Here is a 19,092-nt window from a genome sequence, read left to right as displayed (position 1 = left end):
TTAAAAGAACAACCATTGTTATAGAATAAAAAGTAATATTTACAAAGAAAGCTCTGTATTAGATTCAGAATAGAATAGTATAAATGAAAACAAGGTAGTTCTTTCTTGTCACACATCACTATAGATATAAATTTTATGGTAAGAGGACAATAAAATTGACCTGAACTGAACTATATGCTTTCACATGTACATATTGCCCTATATAATAACTAATATATAAATATATAACTTAAGTAGCTGTACATAGTTGAAATCTCTTTATGCAGGAGTTCCATCCACTTAGAGTGGTTTCCAGTCAAACGATACACCAAAGGGTTTAGAAGGCATACACATCTGAACAATGGACAAGCAATAGGCGAATATGTCTAGCTGTGAATTGACTTTCGAAATTGCAATAATTTGTCTTTCCACATAGCTGCATCAACAGCAATTAAATTGGTTATCATTTTTGTATAATCGAATCACAAGCAATATGCAATCGAAAGGCTAAACGAACTAACTAAAATTTTACCTGCATCTTTGTATCTTTCCTCTTTGACAGCTAAGTCAATATTCTTCACCAAAACAAGTTCCTGAGATAAAAAATCAGGACCCTCTACAGCACTGAAGAACACACAGATAGCGATTAGAGTGACTACTCGAATAACGACGGTAAACTTGAGAGATTCAAACAATTAAGACTCAATACCTGTCAAGAGATACATCATAAATAGATTTTGTATCACGCACTCTGCCCATTCCATAGCTAATTCTAATAGCATCTGTTACCACAATATGTTTATTTACATATATGGGTGCCTGCAGGAAATAATCACAAATCATAAATAACAAATCGAAACGAAACGAACAAATTTCCTCCCTTTTTCCCCTTTAGGTAAGATTTTCAGTAATATTACCTTGCATCTATGTGCCACATTTATGGCATCAGAGGGACGAGCATCCACACTAAGAATGTCCTTTTCCCCTGGCTGCAGAGAATAAGAAACTTCATAATGTTACTTACTAGTTACTATTCTTCCAGATGATGAAATAAGAATCAGATTCCAATTTTAATTACCTTACTAAAATATAATCTGGCAAAGTAAGTATTGACCACTCTTTCTGTAATTTTTACCATATTTACCTGAAAATTGAATAGGAAGAAGTATAAAGGAAAATAAAAACAAACAATAAAAAGTTCATAAGAGTTAAAAACCAGTAAGAAAAAAAATTCTGGATTCTAATTGATTCTTCGAACAATTTCTCAAGTGTTAAGGATAGAATTCATACTTCATAACCAAGCTTCTCCACAAGATTTCTCATAAATTGAAACTGGTTTGGAGAATTCTGCAAGCCAAAAATTGAATAAGCTCATTTTTTTTTCAGAGGTGAAAGCTAAACAAAACAAAAGATCCAATAGCAGAGAGTTAAACAAACTTACCTCTTTTCCATCTACCCAGGTAGAATCTACCAGTTTCTCAATAGCAAACTCACCTGAAAATACATTAGAGAAATTATGAACTATGAACACAATAAGTATATTTCATGGCATCTTTTTAAAAGTGTGTATATATAAATATATATATATATATATATATATATATATATACTTCCAAAAAAAATGATATTGTGACATTTATGTATGTATGGATGTGTATATACCTACAACAATTGGGAGCAAAAAGTCACCATCACAAGAAATCTTTAGAAATAAAGTTGGATTTTGAAACCGATTAAGAAAGCTTTGGCTAATGAGATTAAAATCAGGTCGGAATTCCTTCCTCTGAACAGAAAAAGGAAACTTTTTAGGAAGACTCGATTGTTGCGAAGGTCGCCATGTATCTTCCTTAAAACCACGCCTCCGCATACGGTGGTGCGACAAGGTTTCTGCACTAACAATAATTCAATTCAATTTCAGAAACCAAACCAAAAAACAAGAAATTGATAATGAAAGTTAAGAATATAACGAACCTGAAAGGAGTAAGGAAGCTTCAACATAATCATCCCGATCAGGATCACCACCACCACCACCGCCATTATTAGTAGATCTAGAGCCAGAGGAAGAAGAAGAAGATTTACAGAGAATGAGAATAGGGTTTCTGTTGTAACGAAAACGACACCGTTTGGTACGAAAAGCCAACTGAAACGAACAACTAGAAGAAGAAGATGATGATGATGAAGTGATCATCATCGAAGGAGTGACATTACTAGTTTGATCGGAGAAGAAGATCCCCATTCCGGTAGCTGTTCGGAAACTTAACTGAGCTCCGGCGCCGGCGACCATTCTGAGATTTGGGTTTTTTTTTTACAGTTAAGAAGTGTGAAGAGAGAGATTATATGAATGTGTATTGAGCTAAGGAAGCAAACCAAACAAAGTAGTATGATTAATTATGACGTCAGTATTTTAAAATAATAATTTACTGCATAAATTTAATTTCGCTTATTAATAAATATAATTCTTAATTCATATAGGTTATTAATTATTTAATATACTAATAAAAAAATGATAATTTAAATTTAAATATTTATTAACAAAGTTAAATTTAGATTTTCATATTAATCTTATAGAAATATTAACTTTATTTATTTTATTTTTTTCTTTTAGTTAATTAGAATTTTTAACGAAAAAATTTTTGTTTAATTTTATTGACAGAAATTTTACATGAATGAAGTTCAGTGAACGCAATGAAGTATATGTTAAACTCGAAAATATAATTTGATAGATATTATTAAAATTTTAATTTTAAGTGATTTTTTTCTTGGTTTGAGAAGTATAATTTTGTAAAATTAGTTTTTTTAATATAATTAAAAAAGTGACAAAATTTATTATTTTTATTTAATAAAGTATAGTTTATACACTTGGATAAGATCACTTACGTGTCTATTGTAGATACTTTACTTTCAAATTATTTTAATCTTTTTTTTCTATGAATAGTTTATAGTCTTGGGGCATCGAATTCCCAAATTTTTTCTTTTATTTATTTATTTAACAATAATTAGTACTCACATGATTAATATTATTAAAAAAAATGAGAAGATTTTATTCCCAAAGTTCTAGATATTTAATTGGTTAATGTATTGTTTACAAAATATATTAATGTGTTGTGTTTTTAAATTTAAATTTTTGATCCTTTTAAAAAAATGATAACTTTTAAAATAATTAATTAATGTTGCCCATTTATTTTTATTTTTAAAAAAATTCAAATGCGAATCTGATTTTTTATAAAAAGATAAAATAATTTCTTTAAAGAATAATATTAATTGGATATTTGAAGAAGTTTAGTATAAGTAAACACAAGTTTGAAATAAAATGGCTAAAGTCGGAAACTTCAAAGCAAAGTAGTTAGGTATTGTCGTTAGGCAATCCTAGTTATTAACTAACTTAATTGTATATACAAAGCTAAGCTAGGGACAACAAAATCAATAAAAATCAAAGCTTTTGACAATTTAACATGATATTTAATGCAAAACATATCAAAGCCATAATCTTTTTCAATATTATAAACCATACAAATAATTTTGGCTATTTAAAATTTTTACCCCCAACTAATTATACCCTAAAATGACTTATGCGGATTGTGCCCTAAATTATTCACAAAATGTTGTAAAGTGGTTCTTCAATTTTATTTCACAAATACATAAGGTTTTATGAAATTTTAAATATTTTTACAATTTTTTTTATTTTATTTACAGAAAATACAATTTTTTTATGTTGTACTTTTGTTAATTTGTTGTTGATTTTTTATTATCTGTATGTTATTTTTTGTTGTTGTTTTGATGTTATTTAGATGTTATTTTCATATTATTTTTATGTAATTTTCTTGTTATTTTTCTGTTGTTTTAATAGAAAACCGTAAAAATATAAAAAATAATCTTTAAACATAAAAATATAATTTTTTTACAAAAAAAAAAAATAATGCCTTATGTAATTATCCCATATAATAATGACGTGAATATTTATATCATTGCCACATTAACAAGTCATGTGTATTTCTGCTAAGTTTCTTTAAACATAAAAATATAATTTTTTTACAAAAAAAAAAAATATAATGCCTTATGTAATTATCCCATATAATAATGACGTGAATATTTATATCATTGCCACATTAACAAGTCATGTGTATTTCTGCTAAGTTTTTTTAACACGTGACAAATATAACAATGACGTAGTTATTTATATCATTGCCACATCAACAAGTCATATGCAATTTAAAATTAAAACATATATATGTATCTTTCATAAATTTTTTAAAAGTAGAAAAGTGAAAATATTTTCAAAAGCATGTTCTATAAAACTGTTTTTACTTTTCAATTTTATAATTAGAAATCAAAATTTTAAAAACAAAAAAAAATCACTTTCAATATTTTTTTAAACAGATTTTTTTTTCTTAATCAATCTTTTGGATTACAACCAGACCCGGACCCAAATCCCCTCCTCACGGCCTTGGCGCTGAACCCGAATCCAACCCCGGATCTTGACCCAACTTAAATAAAATCAAAAAAAATGAAAATGAAAATGAACTTTACAGAACACACTTTTGTTTTTTGTTTTTAAAATTGAAAAATAAAAGTGGTTACAAAACGCATTTTTATTTTTTAAAAATAATTTTTTTAAAAACAAAAATTTTACTTTCATTTTGTGATTAAAAAATTAAAAAACAAAAGTGTTACCAAACGGCACCTAAATTTAAAAAACATCATCATTTTGTTTGTGACATGTAACAAAATCTGATAGAGTGACCATTTTTCGATACTATGAATAATTTGAGAACCATTTTTAGATTGTTAAAAAATTCAAGGATTTTTTATTTTTACACTTCAAAATAGTTTTTTTTTTTAATATTTTTATGAAATTCTACATAAAACTCCCCATAACCACTCACGGAGCAACCTAAATCGCAATCAAAATCCACATAGAAACTACCGGAGAAACTACCGAAGCAACCCAAATCGTAAATTTTTTAAAAAAAAAAATTAAAAATAATATATGGAGTAATTTTTCAAAATTTCATAAGGCAAAATCATGTATAGATCATAATTTAGGAGTGAAAATCTTAAACAAACCAATAACTTTCATTAACTTTCTAAATAAATATTCAATCCTAAAAATAATTACAAAAAGAAAAATTAGAAAAAACAGCTCACACCAATAATGAAGCCTCATTTGCCAATGTTGTCTTTGTCTTTGCGGAGTTGTAACCTTTTTTATCTAAGATTTCATCATCCATGTCTCTATAAACCCAACTTGACAACTCATGTATGAAAATGGTTACAAAATTTATGATTTGGGGTTTCTCTTTTTCTTTTTTTTTTTCGTTTTTTAAAACTAACAACCCCGCCTAACCCTACGGGTATCGGGGAATTATAACAATTGTTACATAAGTACTCAGGAAAGACTCGAACCTTAGACTTCATGGACCTGAATTTTTATGCTTAGGGAAGAGCTTTAGAAGCTTGATTAGCTCGTAAGTGCGCCTGTCCCGACCCGAACACAGACATATATCAAGAGGAGTCAATCCATTCTGCACCAAACAACAAATTCTAACCATTAATCTTATGTTTGGTATGAAAGAAAGAAAATAGATGGGAAACAAAATGTAAGAGAGAAAGAAAGTTTATTTCTTTCTTGTTGTTTAGTGGATATGAAAGAAAGAAAATTGATTTATTGATGTTTATAAAGCTTTTCATTCCATTTTTCTCTCCAAACTGGACGAGAAAAATTTCGGTAGGCCCCACTTAATATTTTTCTCCTCACTTTTCTCTTCTCTCCATTTTTCTTTCTCACCAAACACTCTACCTTTTTTTTTCTTTCTTTCCACTTTTGTTCCATATACTTTCTTTCCTCTCATTTTTCCTCCCTACCAAACAAAGGGTTAAAGCAAAGAAGGATTCAGCCTGTGTTGTTACCTTGTTTTTTAAGGTCTTATCAGCTCCTTTGATCAATAAGAGCTTCACAACATCTGTTCTTCGTGCTTGAACAGCGAGATGTAACGGTGTCCATCCATCCTAGCGAGTTCTCAAACACGAATGAAATCAAAATTTAACTAAATAAAATATGCACAAAAAGTTGAGCAATAGCGAGAACTGTGAAGCTTACATTGTCCTGAGTGTTTATATCGACATTATACAAGAGGAGAATTTTAATTGCTTGACTCGAAGCTGTTCGGACAGCATAATGCATCAATGTCGCTCCATCCTGTTATACACAAACCATAACCGAAGTAAATAAATAAACGAAAACATGAAAAGGGGCACTCCATTTCGTCTATAAAAACTCAAGAAATGAAAACACCAGGTCCCGAATGAAGACCTATATCTTAGCCACCCCATTCTCAGTATTAGGCTAGGCCTAATGGATTTTTCGTTTTCCATAATGATTGCATTGCACTCAGACAAGATCTTTCATTCTTCAATGCTTAATGCTATGCTCTAATGATTTATGGCAACACATATTCATAGACGTTTGCTTCTATTGTAGTACATTGCTTCTATGATCATTTACGAAATTAAGAATAGGCATAAAAAACACTGATGAAGATGAGTTTATTATATACTCACTTTATCACAAACGAAAGGGTTTGCATCTTCCCTCAGAAGATAGTTTGTAACAGCCTGTTTTTTCCCGAGTATTGCTTTGTGAATAGCAGTCCAACCATCCTACCATGTAAGCAAATCGAAAGTTCTAATGAGGGATAACGAGAATGCAGGCACAAGAAAACATTTTGACCCATTCTACTCTGCTTACCTTATCCACAGCATTAACATCAGCACCGTGTTTTATTGCAGCATCGACAAAGTAAAATTCTCCCGATGCAGCTAGAGTATGAAGAGGTAACCATTTTTCCTAGAAAATATAAAGAAAGGTTTAGCCTTTTAGTTAACAAATGGTTAATTTTTAAAATAAGAAAAGGGATTATCGATAGAATAATTGTCACGAAACATTGAAAACTTACACAGGTAGCAGATTTCAGATCAGGTACCCGCTTATTTAGAAGAATTTTCTCCTCCTTTGTAAACAACTTCCGGGGCCCTATTATATATTCAAAATCCTAACTTGAGAAATGTTCCATTATGTATTGGCTTATTACTAGTTAAATCATGCTGCACATTTCCATGGTTAATGATATGCATAGAACATCACAGGCAAACAATACAAAAGATAATCATTCTGCACATTTCCATGATTAATCATGCCTCTCGACAGATTGGAATAGAAGAGACAAGACTCTCGAAAGCTTGATTTGTATACTTTGTCACACTGTTTTGCTATAATGAATTCTTAGGGATTTCACTATTTGTGTCATGATTTCTAATATAATATTTCCACTCCAAGAAAATTCTATCATAAGAAGAATATTAATGAGTTCATCTCTAAAAGAATTGCACTCATCATGATTTATATTATATTCCCTTACCTATTTTCAAGCACATATTTTTTCTATGGTTTGCACCTATTATTCTGAACCAAAGAGTAATTAGGCTAATACTATCTTAAAAATCCACACTTTCCATCAACAATAAGTAGATTTAATCAATTCTATGCCAGCATGAGATGGTAATCTGGGTCAGACACGATAACACGACTCAAAACTTGCACAAAATAAATAGGTTTGGATTGCCTTAAATAGGTTTTGGTCATTTTCGGATTGACACACTTAACTCGAAAAATGACATGTAATGACCTATGAAAGAGTATACACTCTTAAGTTTATTATATATATTACATGTAAATTATATTTTTTAGTTAAATAAGACATAAACATGTTAAATTACCCATAAATGTGTCATAATAAGATTGTAAACATGTCAAACTTGTTATAAACATGTTAATGAGTTGATAAATTAGCAAAATTAAACATGATTCCTTATATAAACGGGTTAAACGAGTCGAGTCAGGTTAACCCGTTTATCAAGGAGCTGAGTTTGACTTTTAATTTTTGACATGATTAATAAATGGGTCGGGTTTGGATTTGACATTTACTTATAATACCTAAGTCTCGACATGGCACGACCCACGAACATAAATTGCAACCCCTAATGCCAAACAATCTTTCAACTCAGGCAAGCAAGCAATGGATTCCATATCAAAATTCTCATACTATAAAGCTCCTAGAAAGATGGTGGTTCTTTCCAAAAACCAATCTTGAACCAAATTTCAGACAACAATTGATTTGAGCTAATATTACAACTGAGAAAAAAAGAGTGATTTTTAAGTACCTTCAAATTTCTTCTCAGAAGGGTCATAATTCCCACTATTGAAGACTGCCCAAGTAACTAGTACTTTGTGTTTTTGTAGTCTTTTTAGCAGTATTGCTTAGTTTGGAGCTGATTTGTCTTATACTAATAGAATCCTAGTTGGGTTCTTTTTGTAGGTCTTGGAATTAGAGAAGAGCAAACTCTTGTGGACAGACCAATAAAGCTGGATTTGAATACTTTCTCACTGTACAAGAAGATTAATGAGCTCATCACAAAAACAACTGGCAATGATTGAACTCATCTATGATTTTATATCATATGTCCTTAGCTATTTACAAGCACATATTTTCTCAGGTTTGCTACCTATTATTTTGAACCAAATAGTAATAAGACTAATACTATGTTAAAAATCCACACTTTCCCAATTAACAATAAGTAAATTTTATAAAAACACACACATATACCAATCTTGAACTAAAGTCAAAATTGTCAAATTAACAATGTGAAATACTAAAATTTGAGAAATAACATAACTTAGAGTAATTTAAGGTACCTTCAGATTGCTTCTGAGAAGGGTCATAATTCCCACTATTGAAGAACTGAGTAACATCATCCAAACCCTTACCATACACAGCCCACCTTGGATTCTTAGGCAAAACACGTCCATGTCCACTCAAAGAAGACCCATTTGACCCTTTAACTCCATTCTCTTCTTCTTCAATCTCAGTCTCAATCAATGAAGAAGAAGGGTCATCCAAAACAAGGGGTTTCAACTGAGCTAACTTAGCTTGACGATAAGACAAGTAATCCTCCAAATTAACATTCCTCAAAGGTTGTAACCCTTTCCTCTTCATCTCTACACGAGTACCAAACTGTAATTCCTGAGCAATTTTTCTCCTTTCTTTCTTGGTAATATTAATCTCTGCTTGAACCTCTCTCCATTTATCTGGGACCAAATTCTCTGGTCTAATTGCTGAAGATTCTTTTTTGGGTTGAGCTTCTTCTTTGAGAAAAGGGTCTTCGAATATTCCTTCCTCGAATACAACGCAGTCTCCAATAACATAATCTTCTTCTTCTTCATCATCATCTTCTTGAATGAAGCTAGAGGATTGGAAAGATGGGGAGAAAGATTGAAACTTTCTTGGGAATTTGAGTGAAGAAGATGATGGGGTTGATGATAATGATGAGAGAGAAAGATGTGTGGAGGGGAGGAGAGAGAAGAGCTGGGAAGAGTGTGGGTTTAGGAGAGTTGAAGGTAGCATTGTTTAGCAATGGCAGCACAAAGAGATAGTTCTCTTTTTCTTACTCTATTTTGTGTATAAAGCTTAGGAAAAATGTGAGGTTGTATTTGGTAAGAGGTATAAAAAAAAAGGTAAATTTTATTTACACCCCAAAATTTTCTAAAGACACCCTATTTTAATAATTTTTATTTTATATAAAATTTATATCTTTAAATATGTACTAAATTTTTTTAACTTTTTTTTTCCAATTCATATTCTTAAAAAATATACCTATCAAACAAAAATAAATTATATTTTAAATATTATGAGAAAAAAATTAAAATAAAAAATTATATAAAATTTTCTTAGAAAAAATTAAAAAAAAATATACATGAGTTAAAAAAAATTATGAAAATAAAATCAAAATAAGTATTGAAATTAACATAAAATAATGTGAGAAAATTTTTTTAAAAAAATATTAAGAGTAATTTTTGAAAATTATTTAAGTTTATATTTTTTTTTAATAATGGGGTGTACTTATCATTTTGTGGGGTGTAAATAGAACTCCCCAAAAAAAATAGTCTAATTACGATTTTTACCCTTGAATTTTTACATGTCACAAATCATGCTCGTTAAATTTTTAAAATCGTTAAAAATGTCCCCTGAACTATTGAAATTGTTGGATTTAAGGACTTTTGTCAAATTTTATTCAGTTTTACTATTTCAAAAATTGTTTATGTATTAAATTATGCTCTCAAACTTTGATATCTACTAAATCATGTCCCTTGAACTTTGACATGTACTAAATTATGTCATCTGAACTTTCATCCATGTTAGACATTTTTACTAAAATTGGAAAAAAGTCCTTAAATCTAACAATCTCAATAGTTCAGGGGGATTTTTAACGACCTTAAAAGTTCAGGGGGCATGATTTGGTATATGTCAAAGTTTAGGGGACAAAAATTCTAATGCAAAAAATACAAACCACAACCACTGTAAGGGATTTCATAAGCAGCATAAGAGAAAGTATATCGTGATTAGTACATTTCAATATCAGTCTTATATAATTTAATTTAATAAATAATATGAGAAACTGCTAACTAATTATAAGACGTTGCATCGATATGGTGATGGATTCCGAAGTGAAATGAAAGAAAATAATTTTATTTCTATTTTCTTTGTTTGGTTACATTTTAAATTATCTGAATGAATCTTTTACTATTTTGGTCAAATAACTATTCCGTTTCAAAATAGAAAGAAAGACCATTACAATGCAAGATAAAATTTTTAATTTTTTTTTATGCATTTTAAATTTCATTTCATTCTATTTTTATTCATATTCTTATTTTCATTCTCTATTCTATTCATGTATTTTCATTCTTATTCTCACTCTAGTCAGTTTCTTCATCTCGTAACTAATATTATAAATAAATAGAAGTGTTACCGTCAATCTCTGTACTTAAAAGTATATGTCGAAATATTTTTTTTCAATTTTTTTCATGGTAATATTTGGTATAGTTACATCATCATCCCTATAATTTTTTTAAAAAAAAAAATCAAATAGTTTACAGTGTCAAAAATAGGTTTGAAGTTTTTTAAATACATGTGGTAAACTAGAATATTAAGAACTGTGTTTTCGGTACTGTAAAGTATTCGAAATTTTTCAAAAATTAACAGGATAATATTATAACTATAGTGAATACCGTTATGAAAAAAAAATATACTAACATATGATTTCGGGCATAGAGGTTGTAATTAGCACTCCTTAAATAAATATAATCAAAATCATGCACCCCTAAACTTTCATCTATGTCAGACTTCCGTTAGTAAAATTGGACAAAAAAAATTATTAACTCCAACAATCTTAATAATTTTGGAGAAATTTTTAACAGTCTAAAAAATTCAAGAACTATAATTTAACAACTATCAATATTCAAGAAGCAAAAATTCTAATTAACTCTCTTTTTTTTTAACCATGTCATATTTACACATAAGGTAACTTCTCGTTCATTTGATCGCTAAGTGAGCAAATTGTCAAAAAATTTCAATAAGCTTCAATTAGGGCTGAGCATGAAATTTAGAAAATAAAAAAAATTGTTAAAACCGACCTACCGAACATCGTTAGAACTAAAACTGGCAAAACCGAAAATTAAAAAAAAAATCTAGTTTAAAACCACCGTTGAACGGTCGGTTTTTTTTTTTTTTGGGTAATAAACTGACCGAAAAAATCAAAATCAACAGTTATACATATATAATAATTTATTAGGCTTATTTTTACTCTATGTATTGTAGTTACTCATAATATATAATAATATATTATTATTTTATTAATATTAAAGTTAAAAGAATAAGACAATTTATTTTTTAAACAATTAGTTTGTATGGTTGTAGTTGTACAGAATGTAGAATAATGTGCTTATAGAATAAATTGAATCATTTTTTTTAAAAAAAAATAATAGTTTGGGCAGTTTAAATCGACCAAACTGAGGTTCAAACGGTCGGTTTTAAGACAGGTTCTATAATGGCCAATCGATTTTCGAATCGCACCAATCCAGACCGAAAATCGAATATTATCTAGTATATCGACATGATCGACCATACCAATTACATTCTTAACGAAAGCCCACTCAGCCACATTATGAGTTGTTGCTATAATTTTAAACACTACGCAAGTATACGCAATCAAGTAGTAAATCTCACACAGGTGAGGTCGATCCCACAGGGAATTGGATTAAGTACCACTAAATTATACTTATGATTCTATTCGGTAAATCAAAAGCAATTATGATTTAACAACTTGACAAAAGATTCGAGAGATGTTTACATTGAATCGCAATTTCCATCAATATCACAATCGTTCTAACTTTCCAACATCCCACTAACACATGATCAATAAGTTCGAATGACATACCTCTCCACTAATGTTGACAAATTTCTATCCGGAATCAATAGTTCTTTCTACAAAATCACATGGCTTAGGTACATGGGTAGTGCAAGAAGTCATTTAAGCTATACTATACCATAAGCACTATTAACCAAGCAAAGCCTGCATTTATTTCGCTTTTCCATATATCCCAAAAACAATAAGATCATAGCTTTTCTTATTTGTGTACCTCATAATTTTCTTAACTTTTTTTTTCTTCAAGAAGACATTTCTTCTTTTTTTCTTTCTTCTTTTTTTTCTCATAGGCACAACACACAATATTATTCTTTTTTCTCAATCTCTCATTCCTACACTTTATTTTTCCACTTACCGCACTTATCCCCCCCAAACTTGCTTCAAGACTCATGGCATAATAAGGTATGTTCAGGGTGAAAAGAGTTTAAGATACGAATCTAAATTTCGCTTAAGTGGTGAAAAAATTTTTAAAACAGTTAAGGCTCAACTTTGGGTATACTAAGGATAAAACTTTTTTCTGTGTAGTTTGAAAAGTGCTCAATCGATCCAAAGAAAATTTTGCTAAATCATTTTCCAAACAAAAAATCATTTAAGATTTCGCTTCAAAAGAGAAAGTATGTCAAACAAATTCTATTTCATGTTCAATCAAATTATTCCACAAAACGTTAAATAGAAAGGGTAGGTGATATATGAATAAAGAATGTTTTAAATTCATGAATTACTTCCTATACACATCCAATGACTCAAACATTGCAAGTCAAGACACAGCTATGTTTTAATCCATCGTTAATGCTGGATAACAACAATTCAATCAATATTCAATCAATCTCGTCTAATTTAGCTATCACACAAGACTAACTAAAAAAAATGAGAAAAAAAAAAAAAAATCAACAAAAACTAAAATTTTAAATCTCTCCCCCAAACTAAAGATGCACATTGTCCCCATGTGTTAAAATAAAATTGCTGAGAGAAACTTTCATACTCCAGCCCCATCGAAGGATCAAGTCCACCTTTTGCATCCAAAAGAGCCCTCGTACTAAATGAAGAAAATTTACCACCAATGTTGTCGATTTCGCAGTTTTGCACAAGAGTTAATCCACCTTCGAACTACCACACATCAATCTTTTCCAACGACGCTGAATCGTTCGAAGTCGCCTTAGGCTTTGCTTTCTTCTTATCGGCTTAACAAAAGAACCATTCACCTCAATCTCGCAAATTGCAGGAATGTCACGTGTGGCAAAAACATTAAAATCACCTTCATCTCGCACTCGCAACTTTAACTCCCCCTTTTGAACATCTATTAATGCTCGGCCCGTGGCCAAGAATGGTCTTCCCCAAAATAATGGGAATAGTTGAATCTTCCTCCATATCAAGAATTAAGAAATCACAGTGGAAGATAAACTTACCAACCTTCACCAAGACATCTTCAATTATGCCACGAGGATGAGTTAGAGAACGATCCGTCAGTTGCACTGTTGTGGGCTTTGCTTTTCCCAATCCTAGCTCAACATTTGGTAATCATTAGATTAATGCTTGCTCCCGCATCACATAGAGCTTTAGTTTCACCAACCCCCTATGTAGCATGGAATATCGAAAACTAATCTTGACCTTTAAGTCACGTAGGCTCTTTTGCAAATGGCGCTACACTTTCGCCACGCTTACCGTTTCATACCTCCCTCCATTTTTCTTCTTAATAATATCTCCTTCATGAACTTCACATAATCTGTGGCATTTGTTCCGTTGCTTCAAAGAAGGAATGTTGATGTGGCCTTTTGAAAACCTCTAGAAATTTTGTAAACTCGCTTGTCTAGAATGGTCTTTTCGAGTCTCCGAGGATAAGGTATCTTCACATGATGATCAATACCGATCGTGAGACCGTTGTGGTGGTGCAGTATTATCGCCCGTAGTTTTCTTTCTATTGATGTCGGGAGTTGGAAATATCGATCTTTAACTTCTTCATCGAATGGTCAGACCACATCGTGCCCATCATAATTCTTTTCCACTTCAAGGAAATCGCTTTACATCATTTTTTCCTTTCGCCTCACTAAGCATAAATCGAATTTCCTTGAGCTTGGTTTGCCACTTCGAGTAGCCAATCGTTCCATTCTTTAGCTTTGCAGTTTTAATAGAAGCTCTGGGCCTATCATGAATCGGAGCAATAAATCGCCTTTGATATTGGAGCCACTAGATTTTGTCGTTGGTTTTGTTGGGGCCGATTTCCGCCGTGTAACCCCCGTTGGTTGTGCCCATAATTATTATTTTGGGAGTAGTTCCCACGGCTTTGGCTTTTGATCCATTGGCAAATTATCCACATTCTGGTTGCACTGGTGTTGATGACTTCCTCCACATAACTCATAAACACCCCAGGCTTCTGTTTAGCTTGCCCCGCAATGATTTTAGTCAATGCCTCAACTCAGCCGTTAATCTCGGTGTAATGGCATCGACTTCTAACACACCAAAATGCCTACCTTTCGATTGACTCCTTTCGCCACACGCTCGGTTGTTTAGAGCCATCTCCAATAGATCATAAGCCTCATTAGCACTCTTCTCATAAAGTTCACCACCGCCGCATCTATCGCAGTTCTAGTATTACCAACCAACCCGTTGGTAGAAATTGTGAACCAAGATCCACTTATGCCATGATTGTGGACACCTCCCGATCGCATCTTTAAACCTCTCCCAAGCCTCATGTAGAGATTCATTATCTTGTTGGCAAAATTGTTGATTTCTCCTTCTTAGCTTTGCGTACTTAGCTTCGAGGAAAGAACTTTGACAAGAATTTTGCTGCTGCATCATTCCATGTAGCAATAGAATCTTTTATGGCAAAGAATTCAACCAACTCTTTGGCTCGTTCTCCGAGCGAATGGAAACAACCTCAATCTAATAAGATCGTCGCTAACTCCATTAACTTTAAAAGTTTCACAAAGTTCCATGAAGTTAGAGAGATGCAAATTAGGATCTCGTAAGGGAGACCACCAACCGAACCTAAGACCGCACCATTTGAAGGATGGCAGGTTGATTCGAAGTCGTTGCATCCACGTCGGCAAGCCGAATACATGACCGCACTCCCGCCAGAGAATGTAATCTCTCAAGCTACGGCCATTAGCTTGATCTTCCACAATACTACTATTATTACGCCCCACACCAACATTATTGTTCACATTGGTACTATGATTTCGATGTTTCAAGAAATAAAACTCTTTCGCTTCTCGTTCTTTCGATTCTTTCCCGCAAGTTTTCTCAATTTCAGATCAATCCACAGACTACTATTCCACGCATGTACCTAGGATTCCCAATAGATCAAGAAAATATTTCAAGAAAAAAGGTTAGAAAAATCAGCAAGAGAAAATATACCAAAGTAGGTTAGTATAATTTTATGTAATATTAATCTTTAACAATTCCTCCAAGAATTCAAGCGCTAAAAACTTGTTGCTATAATTTTAAACACATGCAAGTATATGCAATTACAGTAAATCTCACACAGTAGTGCCGATCCCACAGTGAATTGATTGGTACCACTAAATTATACTTATATTCTATTCTAAGAAATCAAAAGCAATTATGATTTAAAATGTAAGAAAATATGAAAGAATCTGTAAAATTTAATAACACAATTTAAAGTTGAGCAAGATGAGACAATAGGGAGAGAATCGCAGTTGTTTACCCAAATCGTTAACATTAATTACTATCTATTTTGGGCGTGAATGACAGATTATAAAATAACCTAGCCCTTTCGCATCTTCGTATTCTAAATCACATGTTATCTAATTAATTTAATTAAACTAACATGAAATCAAGATTAAGCACACACCATTTCATTACATAAGTCATGTAAATACTGCTTCATAGAACATCGATTATCTTAATTTGCATTCCCTACCCTCACTTTTCAAGATTTAGAATTCAGATCATAACATGGATAAGGTGATCAATCTTAAACATGAAATTAAACACAAATTAAGATAATTTCACACACAAGAATCGAGGAATGGTAATTAAATGATGAATTAGAAAACATTAAACAACAATCATCATCCTCCCCAAATGGGAAATTTGGGCCTCTAAACAAATCCATAACCATTCCATAAAGAATATATTCAACACAAATGAAATTAAAGAGAATAAAGAAAAGAATCACAGGGATGAATTCCGGATCTTCACTTGAATCTTTACGCTCTTCCCCCGCCGCCCGACTCGTGTTTTAGGTTCCAAATCGCTCTCCCCGACTTCCAATCGCAACATTTATACTTGAAATTTAGGGTTCCGATGGACAAAAATACTCCCTGCGTCCGTACTGATCCCCGCCGCGGCCAAGCTTCCTCTCGCCTCGCGGCGAGAATTTGCCATTTCGCCCTCTCTCGTATTCGTAACTGCCGCGCGAGCCTCTTCATCGCCGCGCCGTATATGCAAAACTAAAAATTAAGTTTTTCTACCAAGACGTCTTCAAATGAATTTCGCACCCGAGACCTCTTTTACTCCAAAGAACCCGAAAACATAGAAAACAAGTCAATTCCGTCCCAATTGCCGCCTTAAGAATGCACATAAAATGGATCCAAAATATAGGCTAAAAATAGCCTAACAAACTCCCCCAAACTGAATCTTTACTCGTCCCCGAGTAAACTAAGACTAAACTAAAAAAAAAAAAACTGACAATGATAGCTGAACTTTCCAACAATTAAATTGTTACCACCACCTGCACAACTTCAATCCATCAATAAATTGCATCAACTTGCCAACTCTAAATAACTAAGTTGAATGCTAGCTTTACAAGTAAGTAATTCATACAAAAACATAAAAGCATTCGCAATTTCCACGTTGCCACAATTGTTAATCTTCTGGGCCCTACTAATACAAGTATCAAGAAGAAATGATACTTTTCACACAGTGCATAAATTTTTATTAGAAATACACGTTATAAAACACAAGACAAAATACAGTAGTGTCGCCTATTATACTATACCGTAAGCACTATTAAATCATGTGCTTCCCGTACATTTATTTTCTTTCCATATATCCCAAAACAAATAAGAGATTTGGGTAGCTTTTTCTATTTCCTGTGTACCTCATGTTCTTCTTAACTTTTTTTTCTTTCAAGAAGACATTTTTCTTTTTTTTCTTTCTTCTTTTTTTTTTTTTTTTCCCTAGCCAAAGCCACTACGCACATCAAATCGCAACCAACTTTAACATCACAGTTGATTTTGACCCAGTCTTCCAAAGGAGGGGACCAAACAAGAAACTCAATTTTTTTGGAGAAGAAAACAAACAAGAACCATAATCTGCATAACACATATAAATAGAGTTGATATGTTGTTTAATATTACATATAGAATTATTGTGTTCTTTGTCGTTACGAGCTTTCCATATCGTATCTACTACAATTGAACCATAGTCTTTAGATTCCACGGGAATTTTACCCAGTCCCACACATGGGCTCTAGATTCCAAAACTAGAAAAACACCACATGGAGAAGACCTCCAAAGGTGAATGGCAGAGTTACAATATAGGAAAAGATGCTCTTTCGTTTCCTCTCCCTCTCCACAGAACGGACAAGAAAGTTCCTCAATATACAACCTTCTAGCCATAAAAGAACGGATAAGCAGGGCGTTAAAGAGAATGCTTCACCGAAGTACCTTGTGACTCTCCAAAATTTTCGAATGCTAAATTTTATTCCATATAACAGGAGCAACACTGCAAGGAGGAGCACAATTTAAGGCCTGGATCAGATAGGCTGACTTAGTAGAGAATGCTCTCTGAACTTTAATATCTATTAAATTATGTTCTCTGAACTATAACATGTATCAAATTGTGCTCTCTAAATTTTCACTATGTCAAACTTTCTTTAGTAAAATTAGACAAAATTTTTTAAATTTAACAATTTCAATAGCTCGAGAGAATTTTTAATGACCTAAAAAGTTCAGAAAATATAATCTAGTACATGTTAAAATTTAAAGAACAAAAATTCAAATTAACTTAAATTTAAATTGAAATAAGTAAAACCTCAAGAAACAATGTCCTAAAAACATTAGATAATGACTAAATGAGCAGTTGGGAAGTTTTGTCCACTCATGTTTGTCATAATTTCCTACCAACCATACCTATTTGACTTCTCAAAATTTGATTTTACATGAAAAAAAAGGACATTGTTTGATTCAATGAACTAATTAATCTAAGCTACTATTATTTTCATTACAAATAAAAGCAACCCCATTATGTTTCTTTGCCTTAGGCCAACTAGCAAGGTAGTCATGGTTATTATTATTTACAAAAGAAAGAGGGTGTGTATTTCATGAGTTATTAATACACCATAAATATTTTATTACATCTACTTTTTTTCTCCACCGTTGGGAGTGCCCAAAAATTATATTTTCCCACACTAAAAAAATACCGATAATTTTTAGTCACAATATTTTTTTTGAATTAAATGGGATTTTTAATCACAATAAAAAGTTACGTATGACTAAAATATTGTAATTAGATATAAATTGTTACTAATTTAGTTTTAACTAAAAATACATTTAGTTACAACATATCATGATTTTTGTGGCTAATATTTTTAGCCACGGACTTTTAGTAACAACATATAATTTATAATTACTTATAATTTTTTCACTTTTAATTATAAATTTTGTAGTGATGAAAACTTAAAAGTAAAATTTTTTATAATAACAAATTATCAAAACTATATTATTATGCAAAATAACTACAAAAAAATAGATATTATATAATTAAATATTTTTAAATTTTTCTATTGGATAGTAATAATATATTAAAAAAATAAAATATATAATTAGAGCACTA

General features: G+C 31.3%; 2 protein-coding genes across 2 annotated transcripts; both read right to left on the bottom strand.

The window, feature by feature from the left end:
- LOC115702654 (bifunctional nuclease 2) lies at positions 1-2,322 on the bottom strand. Its single transcript, XM_030630074.2, has 9 exons — positions 1,951-2,322; positions 1,642-1,866; positions 1,421-1,473; positions 1,270-1,326; positions 1,058-1,123; positions 897-968; positions 689-798; positions 512-603; positions 1-415 (listed from the first exon to the last, which is right to left on the bottom strand). Exons 1-9 carry the CDS (start codon positions 2,261-2,263, stop codon positions 366-368), a joined length of 1,038 nt encoding a protein of 345 aa, XP_030485934.2. The 5' UTR covers positions 2,264-2,322; the 3' UTR covers positions 1-365.
- Positions 2,323-5,033: 2,711 nt separating this feature from the next.
- LOC115702655 (ankyrin repeat domain-containing protein, chloroplastic) lies at positions 5,034-9,512 on the bottom strand. Its single transcript, XM_030630075.2, has 7 exons — positions 8,729-9,512; positions 6,933-7,009; positions 6,725-6,823; positions 6,538-6,636; positions 6,077-6,175; positions 5,887-5,985; positions 5,034-5,501 (listed from the first exon to the last, which is right to left on the bottom strand). The coding sequence occupies exons 1-7, from the start codon at positions 9,435-9,437 to the stop codon at positions 5,391-5,393; spliced, it is 1,293 nt and encodes a 430-aa protein (XP_030485935.2). The 5' UTR covers positions 9,438-9,512; the 3' UTR covers positions 5,034-5,390.
- Between the last annotated feature and the right edge of the window lie 9,580 nt (positions 9,513-19,092).

This window comes from Cannabis sativa, chromosome X (assembly GCF_029168945.1).
Source record: "Cannabis sativa cultivar Pink pepper isolate KNU-18-1 chromosome X, ASM2916894v1, whole genome shotgun sequence".
NCBI classification, from domain to species: Eukaryota; Viridiplantae; Streptophyta; class Magnoliopsida; order Rosales; family Cannabaceae; genus Cannabis; species Cannabis sativa.
Note: the sequence above shows the minus strand (reverse complement) of the source record. Positions and strands in the feature narration are given on the sequence as shown.

What these genes read in the sequence shown, in the direction of transcription:
- LOC115702654 (XM_030630074.2), bottom strand. Translation starts at nt 2,263, where the DNA reads ATGGTCGCCGGCGCCGGAGCTCAGTTAAGTTTCCGAACAGCTACCGGA. An exon ending in TTTGCTCCCAATTGTTGTAG is followed by an intron (nt 1,474 to 1,641) that starts GTATATACACAT and finishes ATGTATTTTCAG; the next exon opens with GTGAGTTTGCTATTGAGAAA. An exon ending in CCTGGGTAGATGGAAAAGAG is followed by an intron (nt 1,327 to 1,420) that starts GTAAGTTTGTTT and finishes TTTGGCTTGCAG; the next exon opens with AATTCTCCAAACCAGTTTCA.
- LOC115702655 (XM_030630075.2), bottom strand. Translation starts at nt 9,437, where the DNA reads ATGCTACCTTCAACTCTCCTAAACCCACACTCTTCCCAGCTCTTCTCT. An exon ending in TTCTCAGAAGCAATCTGAAG is followed by an intron (nt 7,010 to 8,728) that starts GTACCTTAAATT and finishes AATATATAATAG; the next exon opens with GGCCCCGGAAGTTGTTTACA. An exon ending in ATATAAACACTCAGGACAAT is followed by an intron (nt 5,986 to 6,076) that starts GTAAGCTTCACA and finishes AGAACTCGCTAG; the next exon opens with GATGGATGGACACCGTTACA.